Source organism: Chiloscyllium plagiosum, unplaced genomic scaffold (assembly GCF_037043375.1).
Source record: "Chiloscyllium plagiosum isolate Xiang-an unplaced genomic scaffold, Cpla_swu_hap1 HiC_scaffold_13, whole genome shotgun sequence".
Taxonomy (NCBI): domain Eukaryota; kingdom Metazoa; phylum Chordata; class Chondrichthyes; order Orectolobiformes; family Hemiscylliidae; genus Chiloscyllium; species Chiloscyllium plagiosum.
In genome coordinates, this window is record NW_028270151.1 from 7215022 (window position 1) to 7238004 (window position 22983).

Here is a 22983-nt window from a genome sequence, read left to right on the forward strand (position 1 = left end):
AGATAAGATAGAAGTAGAGAGGATGTTTCCACTGGTAGGTGAAACTAAGACAAGAGGGCATAGTCTCAAAATTAGAGGAAGCAGATTTAGGAATTAAGAAACTTCACCCAAAGGTGAAGAAGTTGATGCTACTTCAGTCAATGTTTTAAAGCTAAGATAATATTTTTTGAACAATAAAGGAATTAAAGGATATGATGAGAGAGTGGGTAAGTGGAGTGGGATTCAGCAAGGCTTTTGGTAAGATCATCCATGGGAGACTGGGGAAGGGCCCATGGGATCCAGGGAAATTTGACAAACTGGATCCATAATTGGCTGACTGGCAGGGAGCAAAGGGGTGTTTTTGTGACTGGAAGCTTATCCTACAAGGATCAGGGTTGGGACCCTTGCTGTTTGTGATGTGTATAAACTATTTAGACTTGAACGTATAGGGTTGATCAGTAAGTTTGCAGATTCTGATGGGGCGGTAAACAGTAAGCAGGATAGCCTTAAACTGCAGGGGAATATAGATGGACTGATAAGTAGTAAATGGAATCAATCTAGTTTGGTATGAGGTGATACACATGGGCAGGACAAACAAGGCACAGTAATACATGAAAAACAATAGGATCCTGGGAAGTACTGAGGATCAGAGTTTCTTTTGTGTATGTGTCCATCGTTCCCTCAAGGGAGTAGAGCAGGTAGATAAAGTAGTTAAGAGGCATATAGGATATTCGCTTTCATAAGCTGGGCAGAACTGAAGAACGGGGAGGTTATGCTGGAACTGTATGAAACGTTGGTTGGGCCATAGCCAGAGTATTTTGTCATTCTGGAATCCTTGTTATGGAGAAAGTGTGATTATGTTGAAGAGAATGCAGAAGAGATTTACCAGAATGTGTTCTGGACTGGAGAGTTTATTCTAAAGAGAGATTGAACAGACTGGGGATGTTTTCCTAAGAGCAGAGAAGCTTGATGTATAAAATTGCAGGCTGTAGATCAGATAGACGAGAAAGAAATTATTTCCTTGGTGGTGATATTAATGACAAGGGAGCACAGATTTAAGGGAAGGGGCAGAGGTTTAGAGGGGATGTAAGGAATTTTGTTTTCACTCAGAGGGTGGTGCAAATCTGGAAATTGTTGTCTGCAAAGTGGTAGAGGCAGAAATCCTCGTAACATTGAAGAAATATTTAGATTGTGTACTTCGGATGCCAAAATATAGAAAGCAATGAGCCAAGTACTGGGAAATGGGATTAGAATATTAGGTGGTTGATTGTGACCAGCACGGACCTGATGTGTCAAAGGGCCTTTTTCTGTGCTGTAGATCTCTGTGACTCATTTAGGTTAGATTGTTGGAAAGAACGCTGAGCAAACCTACATCCAAACTCCTTAGCTGGTCTGGCCTACATGTGACATCAGACCCAAAGCAATGTGGTTGATTCTTAACTGCTCCCTGAAATGGACCGAGGAAACCAAGGGTAATTAGAAATGGGGAACAAATGCTGACCTTGCCAGCGACACCCACAGCCTGTGAAAGAACAAACAGAAAAAATGGCAGCTGAAACTCTGTTTAGAGTGTGTAAATTGTCTCCTTTGTGAAATCCAGCCACGTGACAAACCTGCCAGGTAATATTGACTCAGTACCAAGTGTTGTAATGTCAATCCCCTGTCATGAATCAGAAATGAGAGGGATAGATTGAATTAAGAGTGGGAAAAAAATCCAACAAAATTCTTTGTTTTGTGTTGGATGTGAGCATCATTAGCATGAATTTGTTGTCCATCCCTGATCGCCCTTTGACTCGACAGTTAAGAGTCAACCACATTGCTGTTGGTTTGGAGTCGCATGTTAGCCGGACTGGGTTAGGATTGCAATTTCCTTCCCTAAAGGATATTCGTGAACTAAATGTGTTTTTATGACAACTGATGCTAGTTTCATTGAGAACAAATTCCAGAATGTTTTCAGTTTTCAAATTCCACGAGCTGCCATGGTGGGTTTTAAACCAAAGTCTTTACAGCCTGCACATCTCCAGGTATCTTTCCAGTGCTCTCGCTCTCTCGGGCTCGCGCTCTCTCGGGCTCGCGCTCTCTCGGGCTCGCGCTCTCTCTCACACAACTTTAAAGCATTGTTATATCTGTAGAACAACTTTAAAGCATTATTATCACACACGTGGAATGATCTGTTTTACATCAGGACCTCCTGATATTTCCCACTAGTTGCAAGCCTATTTTTTAATCTCTCATCTAGAAGATATAACCTCCCCATCAGCTATGACATAACATCAGGTAATCTGAAAATGCTTTACAGTTGTGGAGTCACTGTTGAAATACACAAAGTAACTATTATATCATTGAGATACGATTCCACACTCTTAATAGTTAATTTCTGGCAACTGAGAGGTGCATTTGCAAGAGAATTAACACATACCATGTTGTTAAAGAACCTCCAATAGCTTTTTTTTTTAGTTGATTCATGAGATGAGGGCATTGCTGGCTGGGCCTGCATTTATTGCCCATCCCTAATTGCCCAGAGGGCAGTTAAGAGTCAACCATATTGCTGTGCATCTGGAGTCGCATGTTGGCCAGCTGGATTTTTCCAACAATTGACAATGGATTCACGGTCATTATTAGAATCTTTCTTCCAGAGTTTATTGAATTCAGATTACACCATCTGCGGGATTTGAACCTGGGTCCTCAGAACGTTAGCTGGGTCCCTGGATTGCCAGTGTAGTGGTGGCACAGTGGCTGAGTGGTTAGCACTGCTGCCTCACAGCACCAGGGTCCCAGGTTCGATTCCAGCCTCTGGTGACTGTCTGTGTGAAGTTTGTACATTCTCCCTGTGTCTGCGTGGGTTTCCTCTGGGTGCTCTAGTTTCCTCCCACAGTCCAAAGATGTGCAGGCCAGGTGAATTGGCCATACTAAATTGCCCGTAGTGTTAGGTGCATTAGTCAGAGGGAAATGGACCTGGGTTGGTTACTCCTTGGAGGGTCGGTGTGGTCTGGTTGGGCCGAAGGGCCTGTTTCTGCACTGTAGGGAATCTAATCAATTGACACCACCAGGCCATTGCCTCTCTTGTTGAGGTTGAATTAATTATGTGAGAGCCTTAAGTGGCCTCAGGAAGATCCTTTTGCATCACTTAACAAATCTCTTTACTTTGAGTTCTAGTGAAAAAATACACATTTTGTTGAAGTTTTGTATCTTGGGCGCTCATCAGGACATGCACAAGAGATACTAACTTAAAGGAAAAAAATATTTTATACACTTCTTGTAGAGTATAAAATGTTGGTCCCCTTTATATTGGTATTGTCCTGATGAATGACTTGCAATTCACAAGTTCTGTTCAACCAAATGATTGTTTGTTTGTATTGTCTGAACTCGGTTGTGAGACCCTCTGATTCTACTGTATAAATCCTGGCTGTTCAATATATTTCACACAACACAAGGTTATAGTTCAACCTGCTTCTTTAGGTAACTAGTGGGATAGGATCCTGCTCCACAGCTACCTGTTAAAGGAGCAGCATTCCGAAAGCTAGTAGTTCAAAATAAACCTGTTGGACTCTAACCTGGTGTTGTGTGATTTTTATTTTAACTTTACCCACCCCAGTCCAACACTGGCACCTCCACGTCATCAATACGTTTCAATAAGAGGTCAAATAATGAGAAACTGTTTACAGCAGCATGGTCTCTCTCAGGAGCTTTTGGATTTTAACATCGAACCACACGTCTGCCCTTGCTTGAAATTTTAATGGAAATAAGTGATTAACATTAGCTTTGCCATTATCTTGAAAGTAAATTATGGGAGGGGGAGAAGAGTTATGTTTCTTTTGTATTTAACTTATAACATTGATAAAGGAGCCAGTGGGATGTGACTTGTAAACAGAACAGGTGCATCAAAGTGACAAAAAGACCAATAAAATTATACTAGCCTTTGAAGTTCCTTGATGCTGTTTCCCACATGTTTCAGTTGTATTTTTTCCATTAATCCACCTGCACTGTTTTAGGTGAATCCAGGGAAGAGAGAACCTTCAGGAACTGGATAAATTCACAGGGGGTGAGTCCCTTTGTCAATCACCTTTACAGGTAAAGCATGTTTATTTTTAGATTGATGTTTCTTCTGTTAAGAATTTTAAAACTGTTGCTCCTGTGAAGTTTTCAGTACTGAGGAACCTACTGTTGTGTACATCCAGTCTTGGCTCATTGTTTGATGAATGTTCTCCTCTCTGACAACGGTCCTTGATTTGATAAAAGATAAGCCAAATAAAACAAGTATGAAGCCCCTGACACTTTCTTTTTGAGCTTTCACAAATTTCTTGATTGATTCGATATGAATGGTTTTGCACAAAACTAGAAGTCAAGTAGATCCAAAGTAGAGCAAAGGAGTTGGCTAAAAGATGGTTTACAAAGGTATGTCAGTCAGGGGGTTTGGATGTGTGATATTAAATACAAGTTGACAAAGAACAAAGAAAATTTACAGCCCAGGAACAGGCCCTTCAGCCCTCCAAGCCTGTGCTGATCCAAATCCACTGTCTAAACCTGTCGCCCAATTCCTGAGCATCTGTTTCCCTCTGCTCCCCACCTACTCTTGCATCTGTCCAGATGCATTTTTAAATGAATCTACTGTGTGCCTGCCTCAACTACCTCTGCTGGCAACACGTTCCAGGCACCTCCCACCCTCTGTGTAAAGTACTTGTCACGTGTATCCTACTTAAACTTCTCACACATCCAAGGTGAGAGGTGAACTCTCGTTATTGAATCATTCACCCTGGGAAAAAGCTTGTCTCTATCCACCCTGTCTATATCCTTCATGATTTTGTAAACCTCAATCAGGTCCCCCCTCAATCTCCTTTTTACTAATAAAAATAATCCTAACCTACTCAACCTCTCTTCACCTTCCATACCAGGCAACATCCTCCTAAACCTTCTCTGCAACCTCTCCAAAGCGTCCACACCTTTTGGTAATGTGGCCACCAGAACTGCACACAGTATTCCAAATGCAGCCGAACCAATGTCTTGTACAATTTAATATGACTTGCTAGCTCTTCTACTCAATATCCCGTACGATAAAGGCGAGCATATCATATGCCTTCTTGACCTTTCTATCCAGGAGAAAGTGAGGACTGCAGATGCTGGAGACCAGAGCTGAAAATGTGTTGCTGGAAAAGCGCAGCAGGTCAGGCAGCATCCAAGGAGCAGGAGAATCAACGTTTCGGGCATGAGCCCTTCTTCAGGAATGAGGAAAGTGTGCCAAGCAGGCTAAGATAAAAGGGAGGGTGGAGGGACTTGGGGGAGGGGCGTTGGAAATGCGATAGGTGGAAGGAGGTTAAGGTGAGGGTGATAGACCGGAGTGAGAGGGGGCTGAGAGGTCAGGAAGAAGATTGCAGGTTAGGAAGGTGGTGCTAAGTTCGAGGGTTGGGACTGAGACAAGGTGGGGGGAGGGGAAATGAGGAAACTGGAGAAGTCAGTTCATCCCTTGTGGTTGGAGGGATGATGAGGCGCGTGGAAGATGAGGCGCTCTTCCTCCAGCTGTCGTGTTGCTATGGTCTGGCGATGGAGGAGTCCAAGGACCTGCTTGTCCTTGGTGGAGTGGGAGGGGGAGTTGAAGTGTTGAGCCACGGGGTGGTTGGGTTGGTTGGTCCGGGTGTCCCAGAGGTGTCCTCTGAAACATTCCGCAAGTAGGCGGCCTGTCTCCCCAATATAGAGGAAGCCACATTGGGTGGAGCAGATGCAGTAAATGATGTGTGTGGAGGTGCAAGTGAATTTGTGGCGGATATGGAAGGATATCAAGAACCAATACCGAACAACCCAGATGGCCTCTTTCTTCAAAGACCGCAATTTCCCCCCAGACGTGGTCAATGATGCTCTCCACCGCATCTCCTCCACGTCCCGCTCCTCCACCCTTGAGCCGGCCTCTCCAATTGCCACCAGGACAGAACCCCACTGGTCCTCACCTACCACCCCACCAACCTCCATATACATCGTATCATCCGTCGTCATTTCCGCCACCTCCAAACGGACCCCACCACCAGGGATATATTTCCCTCCCCTCCCCTGTCAGCGTTCCGAAAAGACCACTCCCTCCGTGACTCCATCGTTAGGTCCACACCCCCCTCCACTCCCGGCACTTTCCCCTGCAACCGCAAGAAATACAAAACATGCGTCCACACCTCCCCCCTTACTTCCCACCGAGGCCCCCAAGGGATCCTTCCATATCCGCCACAAATTCACCTGCACCTCCACACACATCATTTACTGCATCTGCTGCACCCGATGTGGCCTCCTCTATATTGGGGAGACAGGCCGCCTACTTGGGGAACATTTCAGAGAACACCTCTGGGACACCCGGACCAACCAACCCAACCACCCCGTGGCTCAACACTTCAACTCCCCCTCCCACTCCACCAAGGACATGCAGGTCCTTGGACTCCTCCATCGCCAGACCATAGCAACATGACGGCTGGAGGAAGAGCGCCTCATCTTCCGCCTGGGAACCCTCCAACCACAAGGGATGAACTCAGATTTCTCCAGTTTCCTCATTTCCCCTCCCCCCACCTTGTCTCAGTCCCAACCCTCGAACTCAGCACCACCTTCCTAACCTGCAATCTTCTTCCTGACCTCTCCGCCTCCGCCCCCACCCCCACTCCGGCCTATCACCCTCACCTTAACCTCCTTCCACCTATCGCATTTCCAACGCTCCTCCCCCAAGTCCCTCCTCCCTACCTTTTATCTTAGCCTGCTTGGCACACTTTCCTCATTCATGAAGAAGGGCTCATGCCCGAAATGTCGATTCTCCTGCTCCTTGGATGCTGCCTGACCGGCTGCAGTTTTCCAGCTGACCATTCTATCCACCTCTGCAGCAACCTTCAGGATACAATGGACCTAAACTCCCAGATCTCTCTGCTCGTCAACTTTTCTCGAGGCTCTTCCACTTACTGTATAATTCGCTCTAGAATTAGACTTCCCAAAATGCATCACCTCACATTTGTCTGGATTGAACTCCATCTGCTACTTCTCTGCCCAACTCTCCAGTCTATCTGTATTCTCCTGTATTCTTTGACAGTCCCCTTTGTTTTCTGCTACTCCACCAATCTTCATGTCATCTGCAAACTTGCTGATCATATCAGCAGTGCCCTCTTCCAGATCATTTATGTATATCACAAACAACAGTGGCCCCAGCACTGATCCCTGTGGAATTGGTCACCTTTCTCCATTTCGAGAAACTCCCTTCAACTACTACTGTCTCCTGTTGCTCAACCAGTTCTTTATCCACCTAGCTATAATACCCTGCACACCATGTGACTTCACTTTCTCTGTTAGTTTACCATGGGGAACCTAATCAAACACCAAAGTCCATGTATATGTTACACTTTGACCTTTGCTGATTCTAATCTATCAAAAAAGATCTGAATATAAAAGCAAACTGTATGCATGCTCACATTTGTAGACAATACAAAGGTTAAAAAAATTGTTAGGTTCATCAATAAACACTATCCTCGAACTGTTGCAAACTCCTACATTTGTTTTTTCCAGCTGTCTGTCCTGCAAATAACTGAGAGGCAGATGTATGTGAAAAGACTTTGTAACTGGTGTCAAAAGAAATGGTGGAAAGTTTGGTCCCATTACGTAAGGAACTTCAGAAAACTGTGGGTCATTTATGTCATATGACTGTGACTGCAAGAGACATGACTGTACATTGGGCTTCTTACTGAGATATTTGTATTATCAATAGTCACAAGTGAAGTGCCGGAAGACTGGAGGTTGGCTAATATAGTGCCACTGTTTCAGAAAAGTGGTAAGGACAAGCCAGGGAACTATAGACCAGTGAGCCTGATGTATGGAATGAGCTGCCAGAGGAAGTGGTGGAGGCTGGTACAATTGCAACATTTTAAAAGGCATCTGGATGGGTATATGAATAGGAAGGGTTTGGAGGGATATAGGCCAGGTGCTGGCAGGTGGGACTAGATTGAGTTAGCATTGCTGGTTGGCATGGACATGTTAGTCCGAAGGATCTGTGTCCGTGCTGCTCTGACTCTGACTGCTCGATCTTCCTCACCAGATCTGGGAGTAGGTTAGATGCAATATTCTAATTGTGGATGTGTCAAAGCTTATATGAACAAAGTACAAAACACTTCAAGTTTAACTTTCACTTTTTTTTTGTTCATCAGTGGTTGTCAGTATCACTGACTAGGCCATCATTCACTATTCATCCCTAATTGCCCAGAGAACCACATTGCTGTGGGACCATGTTGACTAAACCAGGAAGGAATGGCAGTATTCCTTTCCTAATGAGACAGATGGGTTTTGACTACAGTGGTTATATGATCACCATTGGGTGAGCTCTTTATTACAAATTTTTATTGAATTCATATTTCATCATCTGTCAAGGTGGGATTTTAATCTATGACTCAAAACAAAAGAATCACAGAATCCGTACAATATAGAAACAGTCATTCAGCCCATCATGTCTGCACCAATCCTCTGAAGAGCATCCCACCATGCCCCAACTCTGCACCCTCTCCAGGTAATCCTGCATTTCCCATGGCTAATACACGTATCCTGCACATTCCTGGATACTGCAGGGCAATTTAGCATGGCAAATCCACTTATCCTGCACAAAAAAGAACTGTGGGAGGAAACTGGAGCACCTAAAGAAAACCTATACAGACAGAGGGAGAACATGCAAACTCCACAGCTATCCAAGGCTGGAACTGAACCCAGGTTTTTGGCACTGTGAGGCAGCAGTGTTATTCAAACGCTTGTGGTTCAGGAATGATCGTTGAATGACACCACCACAACATAACTACCTTCCTCAAATTTTGAGAGCAAAATTTTATCGAATTTTATTTACTTTTTGTACGATTATTGTATACTTATGATCTTCATCACTGTCCAACCCAAAGTTGCTCCCTTATTTTAATGGTGTCCATATATACAGGGGGCATGCCTGATGTTTCTTCACCCCTTTTACAAAACACATACTTCAGTCATCTTAAGAGTCCATTATCTAAATTAACTTTATCACATCTCTTCTTATTTGCAATACCTTGAACATATTCTTGTTAAAAAAAAGATGGGCAGTAAAGTCACCATCATGCAGAAACAATGCTGGAAAAAGCATTTGCATGAATGGTCACTGGACTCTAAACTTTTAACTCTGCTTTTTCTCTCTCCAGATACTGCCAGAACCACCTGAGTTTCTCCAGCACATGTTGTTTCAGATTTCCAGGAATTGCAGTTCTTTTTATTTTATTCTACTTCATCCAATTCAGTTCACAATTTGCAATTTTCAAGCACTTAAGCAGAATTTTATGAAATGTTTTCTGTAGTGTGGGAGAGGTAACGAAGGATGTTGTTTATGATCTGCAGACTGACTTGCATTAGTCATGCAACTTTCAGACAAGTTAAATTAACTCTGATAGTTAAAACCATAGGATGTAGGAGCAGAAGTAGGCCATTGAGTTTGCTCCTCATGGCCAAGCTAATAACCCTCAACTCTGCTTTCCTGCCTTTTCCCCATCACCCTATGTTACCTTACTTATTTACACAGTTCCACATTGAATGGAAAAGCATATGATTATAAACACGCTTGGAAAAGGATTTAGAAAATTAATCTCCTATCAGACTTATGTCTAGACAACATGACAATGCTAATAGAATTTTGGAATACATCAGTGTATAAGTCTGCCAAACAAAAGTTAAACACTATAGGTGCTGAAAATCTGAAACAAGTACTGAGAATGCTGGAGAAACTCAGCAGGTCTGGCAGCATCTGTAGAGAGACAAACTTAGGTAACATTTTCACTCCAGTATGGTTCTTCAGAACTGCCTATACTGCATAATGCACTATTTAAACCACTTTTGATCGTTGTAAACTGGCAGAATTAATCTCTCACCCATTGTAGAACTCATTGTATTCTGTGGATGTTTATGATGAAAGCAGACAATTGGTAACCTCGAAGGTTTGTTACAACTTGAACATAGAACAGTACAGCACAGGAGTGGGCCCTCTGGTCCACAATACTGTGCCAAAAATGACACCAAATTAAACTAATCCTTTCTGCCTGCCCTTGGTCCATATCCCTCCATTCCTTAAATATCTAAATGCTTATCTAAATGTCTCAACACCCCTACTGTATCTGCCTCCACCACCACTCCTCACAACACATTCCCTACTCCTACTGCTCTCTGTAAAACAACTTGCCCTTCATGTTTCCTTTTGAACTTTCACCCATCACCTTAAATGCGTGCCCCTGCCTTGTTTTAGACATTTCAACACTGGGAAAAACACTCTTGGCTGTCAACCCTTTCCATGCATTTTATAGTTTTATAGACTTCTATAGAGTCTCCCCTCAGTCCCATTGCTCCAGAGAAAACAATGAGTTTTTCCAGCTTCTCCTTGTAGCTCATACCCTCTAATCCAGGCAGCATTCTGATAAACCTCTTCTGTGCCATCTCTAAAGCCTTCACATCCTTCCTGTAATGTGGTGACCAGAATTGAACGCGACACTCCAAGTGTGGCCTAACCAATGTGTGATTAAAGCTGCAACATGACATCCTGACTATTGTGTGCAATACTCCAACAAATAAAGGCAAGCATGCCATACACCACCTTATCTACTGTGTGGCCACTTTCAGGGAACTATGGACTTCAACCCCAAAATCCCTCTGTACATCAATGCTGTTCAGAGTCATGCCAGTAACTGTGGGAGATCCAATGTTAAGGAAAAGTACAAAGTGCAGCACCTCACACAAACCAAATTAAGCTCCACCTGCCATTTCTCGGCCCATATCTGCAACTGATCTGTATCCATGACTCCACTGATCTTTGTCTCATCTGCAAACTGACTTACCCACTTACCTACATTTTCACCCAAGTCATTTATATATACCACAAACAGCAGAGGTCCTAGTACAGATCCCTGCGGAACACCACTATTCACAGATCTCCAGCCTGAAAAATACTCTTCCGTCGCTACTCTGTGCCTTCAATGGGCAAGCCAATTCTGAATCCACGCAGCCAGGTCACCATGAATCCTATGCATCTTAAACTTCTGAATGAGCCTACCATGAGAGAGCTTGATGAAAGCCTCACTAAAATCCATGTAGACAACATCCACTGCTCTACCCTCATCAATCACCTTAGTCACATTATTGAAAAATTCAATCCAGTTAGTTAGACATGACCTGCCCTGCACAAAGCCATCCCTAATTAGGCCATGCTTTCTAAATGCACACAAGTCTTATCGCTAAAGGTTCTCTCCAATAATTTCCCAACCACGGATGTGACACTCATTGGTCTCCAGTTTCCTGGATCATCCTCATTTCCCTTCTTGAACAGAGGAACAACATTAGCTACTCGCCAGACCTCTGGGACCTCTCCAGTGGCTAATGAGGATACAAAGATCTAGAAACCCAACAATTCTCTCAAGTCTGTGATCTGAATGCCCTTTTACTTAGAGGTATCCAGTCAGTTGATAACTGAAAAGAGTCCTGTAGCATGCCACTCAATCCCATTGCACTGGGAATTTCATCAGACGGTCATGCCTTTGGGTATATTCGTAGCATTCATTTGTTAAAGTGCTGGTGAGTTTCTCAACATTTAAAAGGCATCTGGATGGGCATATGAATAAGAAGAGTTTTTCGAGGGATATGGACCAAGTGCTGGCAAATGGGACGAGATTTATTTAGGATATTTAGTCGGCATGGACAAATTGGACTAAAGGGTCTGTTTCTGTGCTATATATCTCTGACTCTGAGTGCAGTTACTGGGTGGGATGTGGGCATCACTGGCTAGGGCAGCATTCATTGCCCATCCCTAATTGCCCAGAGGGCAGTTAAGAGGCAACTACATTGTGGGTCCAGAGTCACATGTAGGCCAGCCCAAATAAGGAAGGCAGTTTCCTTCCCTAAAGGACATTAATAAACCAGATGGGAGTTTTCAACAATTGACTATGGATTCATGGTCATCATTAGACTCTTCCTTTTTTTATTATTGAATTCAAATTCCACCATCTGCTGTGGCCAGATTTAAACCCAGGTCCCCAGAATATAGAAATCATAGAATCCCTACAGTGTGGACATGGCTTGTTCGTCCCAACAAGTCCACACCGACCCTCTGAAGACCATCCACCCTGACCCATTCCCTTACCCTATTACTTTTACACTTTCATTGACTAATGCCCCTAACCTACACATCCCTGAATTCTATGGGCAATTTACCTGATCTACGCATCTTTGGATTGTGGGGGAGGAAACCAGAGCATCCAGAAAAAATCCACTCATTCATAGGGAGAATGTGCAAATTCCACAGACAGTTGTCTGAGGCCAGAATCGAACCCAGGTCTCTGGTGCTGTGAGGTAGCAGTGTTAGCCACTGTGCCACCTGAATATTACCTCGGTCTCTGGATGAAAAGTCTAGCGATAATAATGGTAGGCCATCACCTCCCTGTGATATGGTGTTGGGTCATGGAGGAGAGTCAACATTGTTCTTGAGCAAGGCTGGAGTATTTGTTGGATTTGGTTTCCTTTCCCAAATTCTAAAGATCAGACATTTACTGTGCACAAATCACATGTATGTTAGCTGAAATCTAATACCTGGGTAGAATGCATCATTTACCAACGGTTAGGTCAGAAATCCATGAATTGTAATAATGGAAACACGAGCAACAGCTGAAAGAGTTGAAAGGAAAGATCTGCCACCCACTTCTCAACAAATGGGAATGAGCAACAAAGCTGTTGCTTTGTTAGTGTCCACCAGATCCCTTGATCAAATCAAGAAATTTTGTGTGGCATGCCACCTTCTTCACTGGAGCAGGTTTATCTGATAAAAAGGGAAACAAAATTGCAAGTTGTTAGAAATCAGAAATAAAACAAGATATGGCATTCTTACATGACCGATCAGAGACCGTGCACATGGTTATATTTCATCATTATACTTTTACATTTCTGTAAATTGCACATAAATGCTTACTTGCTGTTTTGCTTTAATCCAGTGACCTGATTGATGGCTTAGTAATATTCCAGTTATATGAGAATGTCACTGTACCAGTGGATTGGAACCGTGTCAACAGGCCTCCCTATCCACAGCTTGGGGCTAACATGAAGAAGGTATGCTCATTTTATTAGCTCTTTTTAAATCAACCCGAGAACACCAATTGTGCTAATTTTTAAGGATTAATTGTCTTTGTACTAAGCATGAATTTGAATGGTGAACGTTAACTGTGTTATCATTTGGTGTCATTGTTATCCTATAATGGTACTGGATGACCTTGTTAAATTTCTTTCAGTAAATTGAAGGAAAAGACCAGATGTCAATCTTGACTTCATCTAAGATTTATTCATAAAATTAGATATTATAAGTGTATAATATAACCTACCATCAGTGTCACTGAGTACCTCTATGTTTGCGATTTTAGCTAAGATTTTAGCTCCGATTGTGGATCAGGTTGTAAGTTTCCTCACTGAGCTGAAGATTTCTTCTCAGACGTTTTGTCACCATGCTAGGTAACATCAGTGAGCCTTCAATGGAGCACTGGTGTTCTGTCTCACTGCTATTTGAGTCTTGGTCTGTTGTGGTGGGTGATATCACTTCCGATTGTTCTTCTGACAGGTTGGTAAATGGGGTCCAAATCAATGTTTGTTAATGGATTTCCGGTTTGAATGCCAGGCCTCTAGGAATTCACATGTGTGTCCCAGGATTCCCGCCCGTCCCAGGATGGATGTATGGTCCCAGTTGAACTGGTGTCCCTCTTCGCCGGTGTGTATGGACACTGGTGTTGAATGTTCAAAACAGCATCGGAGGGCGTGATGGAGTGGGTGAGGATGGGGGTCAATGGATGAAAGCTGGGTACAGTAGAAAACTGTGAACTGTAAAATAGTAATTGATCATGATTCCAAAATCTGGCTTGTGCTGTCAGACTGAACTTCAGCCTCTATTGGGGAGAAAAAAAATTCCAAAGATCTGCCAGATCTGCTGAGTTCCTCCAGCAAGTTTTTTGTTTTTGTTTTAATTTCTATCGGTATTTTTTGTTTGCTTTGCTATTTGAAAAATGAAAAGCTCATGTTTTGGATTTGATGGATTGCTTGACTGTGTGTGATGTTCTCTTACTGGACAATGCCAGGCTATGGGTCACAGCGTGCATTGATGACAGAGCAGTGCTGACTTAGAGGGTAATCAGATGGGCTATAGCTAAGGACAGATGAAGTGTGTGGCTTGGTGGTCAAACAGCAATGAGGGTGAGAGAAGGGATTGTACGTGCAAAAGAGTATCAGCCATTGGTAGCATGCCTATGTGGCTGCTGTGACATCATGAGGGTCAATGCCAGATTGCCAGCATGTCTGGGTACAGAGTGGCCTTTTTAAAGATGGGGATTGGAGTGACAAGTTGTCCTGGGAACAGCTCATGCTCAGTTGGGGCTAGAATCAGACATGACAAATACCATAGGGCTGGATAGAGTGTTAATCATGTGTGATAAGATCTATCAAGATAACTTGCATAACTTTGTGGCATGAATTCATCCAAAAAAAGGCCCAGTCCCACTTGGGCTTCATCAAAAGAATGTCGGATTCTGACCCCAGCGTTGGGCAAACATTCTACAATGTTGAACTTGTTCTAGTCCAATAGGAGCAAATATCAATCTTTACTCTGTTTTAAATTTATTTACAAAGTAAAACATTACAATTGTTTAGCTCCCACAATCAGTGTCAATAACCTCTTTGTATTTGTTAGATTACAGCAATTAAAGAAATAATCTAATTAACTAATGAGGAGAAAGACCACTCCCTCCGTGAGCATTCCGTAAAGACCACTCCCTCCGTGAGCATTCCGTAAAGACCACTCCCTCTGTGACTCCCTCGTCAGATCCACACCCCCCACCAACCCAACCTCCACTCCCGGCACCTTCCCCTGCAACCGCAGGAGGTGCAAGACTTGCGCCCACACCTCCCCCCTCACCTCCCTCCAAGGCCCCAAAGGAAACTTCCATATCCGCCACAGATTCACCTGCACCTCCACACATATCATCTATTGCATCCTTTGCACCCGATGTGGCCTCCTCTATATTGGGGAGACAGGCCGCCTACTTGCAGAGCGTTTCAGAGAACACCTCTGGGACACCCGGACCAACCAACCCAACCACCCTGTAGCTCAACATTTCAATTCCCCCTCCCACTCCACCAAGGATATGCAAGTCTTTGGACTCCTCCATCGTCAGACCACAGCGAAACGACGGTTGGAGGAAGAATGCCTCATCTTCCGGCTAGGAACCCTCCAACCACAAGGGATGAACTCGGATTTCACCAGTTTCCTCATTTCCCCTCCCCACAGCCTGTCTCAGTCAAATCCATCAAATTCAGCACCGCCTTCCTAACCTGCAATCTTCTTCCCGACCTCTCCGCCCCCACCCCAGTCTGACCTATCACCCTCACCTTGACCTCTTTCCACCTATCACATTTCCGACACCCCTCTCCCAAGTCCCTCCTCCCTATCTTTTATCTTAGCCTGCTGGACCAACTTTCCTCATTCCTGAAGAAGGGCTAATGCCCGAAACGTCGATTCTCCTGTTCCCTAGATGCTGCCTGACCTGCTGCGCTTTTCCAGCAACACATTTCCATCTCTAATTAACTAATGAGCCAGCTCTTCAGGCAGCATTGCAACAAAAGAGAAACTGCAAAGGAAACTTATCAAATTACAATAACACTCCTGAGGCTGATGCACTCCACACCCATGTGTCCTTATATTCTCTTTAGTAAACAATTTACACCATCAAGTTAGCTAGTTGACAATCTCTTAAAAGGGAATTGTAAAAAAATACTTAAAAGAAAATTTAAAATAGTATTTTGGGAAGTAATAATGCACTCTGTAGTACTCATTAGATGCAGATGCCTCAAGCAAAGTAGTCAACATTTTATACTTCCTCTCGAAGGACTCCCAGGCTCAGACATAACCACACCAGCGAGAGACAAACAAATTGGTCAACTGTCCAGTGCCTGTACTTGTTTAAAGCCTTCTTGGACATAGCTGCGAACAAGCTAACAATGAGGTTATCTGATCTGCCCATCACTTCCACTCCACAACAGGTGGCCAAAGTTCAGCAGTGTGGGGCTGAAAGTGCAATCAAAGGTGCAGCAGTGTGTCCTGAGATAGTCAAAGATAGATGACATCCTCACTCTATGTAAATATGGAATACTGGCTCCTCAATGCTGCAGAGATTACAATCTGCCTTGGAGCAGTAAATCTCCTCAATCTTTATTACTTGGGATTGATACTCGAGTATTTCTTTGTAAAAGTTTGATTACCCAAAAGTAGCAAACAGAAATATTGTGATGTCCATTGTGTCTCACTCTCTGAACCAAATCATTAGGCTGAGGAAACCTTAAACATGCTTACCTGTACATTTTATCCAATGAGTAATCCCCATCTGCATATCTATAAGCTTATTGTTGGCATCTAAATCATTTTGTTTAGAAATTTTCCAAATTTCATCCCCAATCTGAAAATATTGTTTCCTAATTTAGTAGATTAGACATGCATATCCACAAGATATTCTCAGGTACCTCCAGGCAAGTGGCCATTCTTCATGTGTTAAGTAAGATGTTTATTATCAACAAAGTATTTGAACTTAGAGGACCAAGTCTGAGGCAATCCTGTCGTCTTATTGACTTTTCAGCTGGTTGCTGGATAACAATTGGAAACAGAAGTACTCCAGTATCTTCCCCCAAAAATATTTAGTGTGCTGCTCCTTGAGCTGCATACTTTTAAGACCAATTGCAGGACTTTCCACTGCTGCCTTAAGAAAATGAGCTAGTCCATCTTGAAATGGTGCTAGAACCACCAATCTTTCTCAAATGCATGGCTTAGTTCTACACATCTTTACCAATGAGCATTTTGGAAGTCTCTCCTTCAGATTATCAGAAAACGTTTGCAGATTGAAGAATTGCTGTAGTCATAATATTGTGAAGATAGTGTTCACATACTGCAGCAAGATGTTCGCATCATAATGTGTCTCCACCACTGCTTCTGGTTGTGCTGCTAGCACTGAAGAGCTACCAGCCCTCGAATTTGCCAGCAGTTCTTGGAGATGGTATTTCCGCTCTTAAAGGGACAGGGGCTCTGTACCAACAGAGAATTTCCCAAAGTGTACCGAATCATATTTGTGTTCCTAGAAATGGCTATGACTTAGTTGCTGCTCTGGTGTCCTACCTGCCATCACACCACCTTTTCACCATTAAATTCAACTTCACGCGTGCATTGGGATTCATGCTCATGAAGCCTCCATTACTGTATGCCCAGTTTCGATAGCAATGTCTTAAGATTCATAGATGGTAGTCGAAGGAAAATAACTTCAGAAATGTTTCCTTCAAACTTTATTTTCTTTAAAGTATGTACTGAATTTTTTGAAATGTGTGCAGATTTAGTTCTCACCCCCCCCCCCCCCCCCAATTTTTGCTGAAAGCCCAGTAAAATCATTCTGCCCCATTCCTAATTGTTGCATTGGAGACCAATTTGCATAAGCTTAAATCACAACTGAATCTGATGTGTATTCTTGCTGTCTTTAGATCGAAAACTGCAACTATGTCATTGAACTGGGGAAAAACAAAGCTGCCTTTTCCCTTGTGGGTATTGGTGGGCAAGACCTGAATGATGGCAATCAAACACTTACACTGGCACTTATTTGGCAGCTCATGAGAAGGTGAGGGAATCCTTTATTGATACAGTGATGCATGTCTTTAAAACTCAAATATTATGCTCACTTTTTTCAAATGTTTCTTTCAGAGGTTGTGTGTGGATTTTGAATTAAACAGAAACAACTAAAGAGTCAATATTCTGAAAGCTAAGTTGATTTGTTTCGAGAAATGTTCTTTGGCAAGATGTTAAGATAGAATGAATAAATAAATCTTGATTTATACAACATACCCACAACGACGACAGAATATAATTTGCTCTTAAATGCTTTTGCATCAGTTTTTTTTTAATCTCGGCTAAATTCCTTTGTAGTATATCCTGAGAAATTTTGAACATTAGATTTTTTGAATACTAGATTTTCATTCTTTCAGGACTCGAGACAATTGTGTACACACCATCCCAAGTTTTGAAAAGCACTTCCATCAGGGAGGGGTAATAATGTATGATTAATTCATTTTTCATTCCAAGGTTCATCACACACACTGTACCTAGTGGTAGGTTCTTGGCTCATTATCTGCTTTTGCGTCATTTTGAACTTGTCTTTTGCAGTATTTTTCAGGTTTCCTGTTTAGCTCTGGTGAACCTGGGCTGTTGGCATCATTCTTAACCACACGTTAACCATCTTGTGAACAAATTTGGCTGCATTTGTGGACAGAGAAACAAAGTAAATGTTTTGAGTCTAGTGTGAATCAACTTCACCCACACCAGACTCAAAACATTTATTCTGTATCTTTCCCCACAGATGCTGCCAGATCTACTGAGTTTTTTCTGCACATCTGCAGTATTTTGCCTGTATTGCAACCAGAGCTGACTAGCAGTATTGGTGATGTGGAGGTGCCGGTGTTGGACTGGGGTAGACAAAGTTAAGAATGGCACATACCCACAACCATAGCAACCGGCACCTGAGCTACAAATCTTTACGCAAGCCTTTATCATGCAACACCAGGTTATAGTCCAACAGGTTTATTTGAAAGTATAAGAAACCTGTTGGACTATAACCTGGTATTGTGTGACTTTTAACCTTACCAGCACAGAGGAACCTCTATTATCTGGCGTTCAATTATCTGAATATCGGATTATCCGGCAAGATCGCAAGGTCCCAATGCTCGGCTAAACTATGTTATCCAGCATTCAATTACCCGGAATTCGATTAACCAAACGAAATATTGCCTGCCCATGTCCTTCAGATAATCCAGGTTCCTCTGTATTGATATTTTAAGTTTATTTTTATTCTTTTCACATTTCAAGTATTTATATTTTTTCCTAAGTAAAATCTGTGACTCTAGTCCGTGATTTTGTTGATATGGCAGGTTATGATGCCTTAGCCTATAATAAATAAAGGAACAGGTATTTGGATGATGAAAGTTTGTATTTTGACCACTTCACCTTCTCTTAGTGTCTATGGCAAAGCACATTTGGTGACGCATCCTTCTCTCTGGAGTTAAATGAAGTGCTGTTCAATTATAGAGTCTGGAAACAGGCCCTTTGGTTCAACTAGTCAATACTGATCATAATCCCAAACTAAACTAATTCCACCTGCCTGTGTTTGGGCCATATCCCTCTAAACCCTTCCTATTCATATACCCATCCAGATGCCTTTTAAATGTTATAATTGTATCTGCATCCATCACTTCCTCGTGCAGTTCATTGCATACACAAATCACACTCTGGGGTTCACCTTCATGTCCTTTTTATATCTTTCTCCTCTCACCTTTAAAAATATGCCCCTTAATTTTGAACTTCTCCACCCTCAGAAAAAACCCTTGTCATTCACCTTTGCTATACCTCTCATGATTTTATAAAGTCAATAAGGTCATCCTTCAACTTCCTACACTCAAGTGAAAAAAGTCCCAAACTATTTTTCTATCTCAAACCCTCTATTCCCAACAACATCCTGGTAAATCTTTCTAAAGCCTCTCCAGTTTAATGATATCTTTCCCATAACAGAGTGACCAGAACTGCACACAGTACTCAATTAGATTCTTATTTCTGGTTTGTTGGATTACGGAAATCATAATTGCTTTTCTTCTAATGAAAATTATAAGAGGGATACACCGTAAAAGTTTCCTTTTTTTTTGTGGCTGAAATGGTTAATCTTTGACTTTTCAATTTTATTGTTTCAGGTACACTCTGAAGGTGCTGTCAGAACTTGGAGATGGCTCCAAGGTGACAGATGAAATTATTATAAAATGGGTAAATGAAACTTTAGCAAAAGCAAAGAAAAGAAGCTCAATTACTAGCTTCAAGGTAAGTGCAAACTATAAGGTACTTACATTTATAAATTTGGCTTTATATGAACGTATGAAATTAGAATCGGATGTTGACCATTCGGTGCCTCAAGCCTGTTCTACCATTTCATAAGATAATGGCTGATCTGTTTTATGTTTAGAAATTCACAATCTCTATATCCCTAAAAATCTTTCAATTCTGTGGCCTAACAAAAATATCAATCTGCCTTAAAAACATTTCCAAAGTTGCACAATTCTCAGAAATAATCCCCCTCGTCTCTGATGTAAAAAGGTGATCCTTAATTTTAAACCAGTGTCCCTAGCTCTGAACTCTTCCCCACAAGAGTAAGCATCCTTTTCACATCCATCTTGTCAAGACCATTCAGGATCTTACACACTTCAATCAAGTCACCTCTCGCTCTTCTAAACTCTATAGAAACAAGCCCTCCTTCCTCAAAGACAATCCACTCATTCCAGGTATAACTCCTAGTAAACCTCCTCTGAATTACTTCCACCTTTCCTTAAATAAGGAGAATAAAACTGCTGGCAGTATAATGTCGTCTTAAATAGTCTAATGTGTGACACCTTATCAAACACCTTCTGAAAATCCAAATATATTAAATCCACTGTTGCCCCTTTATCTGTCCTGCTTGTTACCTCAAAAAGGATTCTAATAAATTCATCAGGCATGATTTCCCCTTCATAAAGCCATGCTGACTCTCCTTGATCACATTATGCATTTCTGAATACTCGGCTATTGTATCATAGTGAAGAAGAGGCCTTTCATCCATCAAATCTCCATTGTAGATTCCTTCTTTCTCACTGGGATATGTCTTTGCTGTGTCTGCCATTGTTTCTCAAGTGTCTTTGTTGCTAAACTCCTTGCCCAGTCCATTCCAGCCGGTTCTGCCTGCATTCTTTTATAATTACCCTTATATAGGTTTAGCAGTTGTTTCTGACCCAAATTCCTCTCCCTCAAACTGAATGCGAAATTCCTACCATGCTCTGATCACTGTTTCTGAGAGAAGCTTTTGCACTGACATCATTTATTAAGCCCGCCTCATGACATTTCACCAGATCCAAAATAACCTGATCCCACATTCGATCCATAACACAAAATTCTAGGAAATATTGGAGGCCATATTGGATTTGGTACTCGGTAATGAACCGGGACAAGTGGTGGGCTTGTTAGTGGGTGAACATTTTGGAGATGGTGACCACAATTCTGTGACTTTCACCTTGGTTATGGAGAGAGATAGGTGCGCACAATAGCAGCAGAGATGTGGAGAAACAGATTGGGGAGAGTGTGAAATGGACTGGTAAGCTCGAAGAGATACCTGTTAGAAAGGAAGATGTGTTGGACATTTTGAACAACTTGAGGATAGACAAGTCCCCCGGGCCTGACGGGATATATCCTAGGATTATGTGGGAAGCTAGAGAGGAAATTGCAGTACCGTTGGCAATGATCTTCTCGTCTTCACTGGCAAAGGGGGTGGTACCAGGGGACTGGAGAGTAGCGAATGTTGTGCCCCTGTTCAAAAAAGGGAATAGGGATAACCCCGGGAATTACAGGCCTGTTAGTCTTACTTCTGTGGTAGGCAAAGTAATGGAAAGGGTACTGAGGGATAGGATTTATGAGTATCTGGAAAGACACTGCTTGATTAGGGACAGCCAGCACGGATTTGTGAAGGGTAGGTCTTGCCTTACAAGTCTTATTGAATTCTTCGAGGAGGTGACCAAGCATGTGGATGAGGGAAGAGCAGTGGATGTAGTGTACATGGATTTTAGTAAGGCATTTGATAAGGTTCCCCATGGTAGGCTTATGCGGAAAGTCAGGAGGCATGGGATAGAGGGAAATTTGGCCAATTGGATAGAAAACTGGCTAACCGGTCGAAGGCAGAGAGTGGTGGTAGATGGTAAATACTCAGCCTGGAGCCCAGTTACAAGTGGAGTTCCGCAGGGATCAGTTCTGGGTCCTCTGCTGTTTGTAATTTTTATTAATGACTTAGATGAGGGAGTCGAAGGGTGGGTCAGTAAATTTGCAGATGATACGAAGATAGGTGGAGTTGTGGACAGTGAGGAGGGCTGTTGTCGGCTGCAGAGGGACTTAGATATGATGCAGAGCTGGGCTGAGGAGTGGCAGATGGAGTTCAACCCTGCCAAGTGTGAGGTTGTCCATTTTGGAAGAACAAATAAGAATGCGGAATACAGGGTTAATGGTAGGGTTCTTAGTCAGGTGGAGGAACAGAGGGATCTTGGGGTCTATGTACATAGATCTTTGAAGGTTGCCACTCAGGTGGATAGAGTTTGTAAGAAGGCCTATGGAGTATTATCGTTCATTAGCAGAGGGATTGAATTCAAGAATCGTGAAGTGATGTTGCAGCTGTACAGGACTTTGGTTAGGCCACAGTTGGAGTACTGTGTGCAGTTCTGGTCGCCTCACTATAGGAAAGATGTGGAAGCTTTGGAGAGGGTGCAGAGAAGATTTACCAGGATGTTGCCTGGAATGGAGAGGAAGTCGTACGAGGATAGGTTGAGAGTTCTCGGTCTTTTCTCGTTGGAACGGCGAAGGATGAGGGGTGACTTGATAGAGGTTTATAAGATGATCAGAGGAATAGATAGAGTAGACAGTCAGAAACTTTTTCCCCAGGTACAACAGAGTGTTACAAGGGGACATAAATTTAAGGTGAAGGGTGGAAGGTATAGGGGAGATGTCAGGGGTGGGTTCTTTACCCAGAGAGTGGTGGGGGCATGGAATGCGCTGCCCGTGGGAGTGGTGGAGTCGGAATCATTGGCGACCTTTAAGCGACATTTGGATAGGTACATGGATGGGTACTTAATCTAGGTTAGAAGTTCGGCACAACATCGTGGGCCGAAGGGCCTGTTCTGTGCTGTATTGTTCTATGTTCTATGTTCTATGTTCTATGTTCTATGAAACTGTCCCAAATACGCTAAGAAATCTTCCCAGTGGCTTCCTCTGCTAATCTGATTATCCCAATCTAAAGAACATTAAAGTTACCCATGATTAATATGTTGCCTTTATGAAGTGCCCTCATTATCTGATTCATCACATAGCTACAGTTAGGGGCCCTAAAGGATACTCTT

The 22983-nt window shown here is 42.7% G+C and overlaps 1 protein-coding gene across 2 annotated transcripts in view; it reads left to right on the forward strand.

Moving 5' to 3' along the window:
* The window catches only part of LOC122556217 (plastin-1-like), a 149760-nt gene that overhangs the window by 122682 nt on the left and 4095 nt on the right, over positions 1 to 22983 (forward strand). For both annotated transcript variants that reach the window (XM_043702777.2, XM_043702778.2), the window contains exons 11-14: positions 3972 to 4050; positions 12960 to 13074; positions 17524 to 17657; positions 19774 to 19897. In XM_043702777.2, the coding sequence (XP_043558712.1) occupies positions 3972 to 4050; positions 12960 to 13074; positions 17524 to 17657; positions 19774 to 19897 (452 nt within the window). The remainder of the gene's footprint in view (positions 1 to 3971; positions 4051 to 12959; positions 13075 to 17523; positions 17658 to 19773; positions 19898 to 22983) is intronic.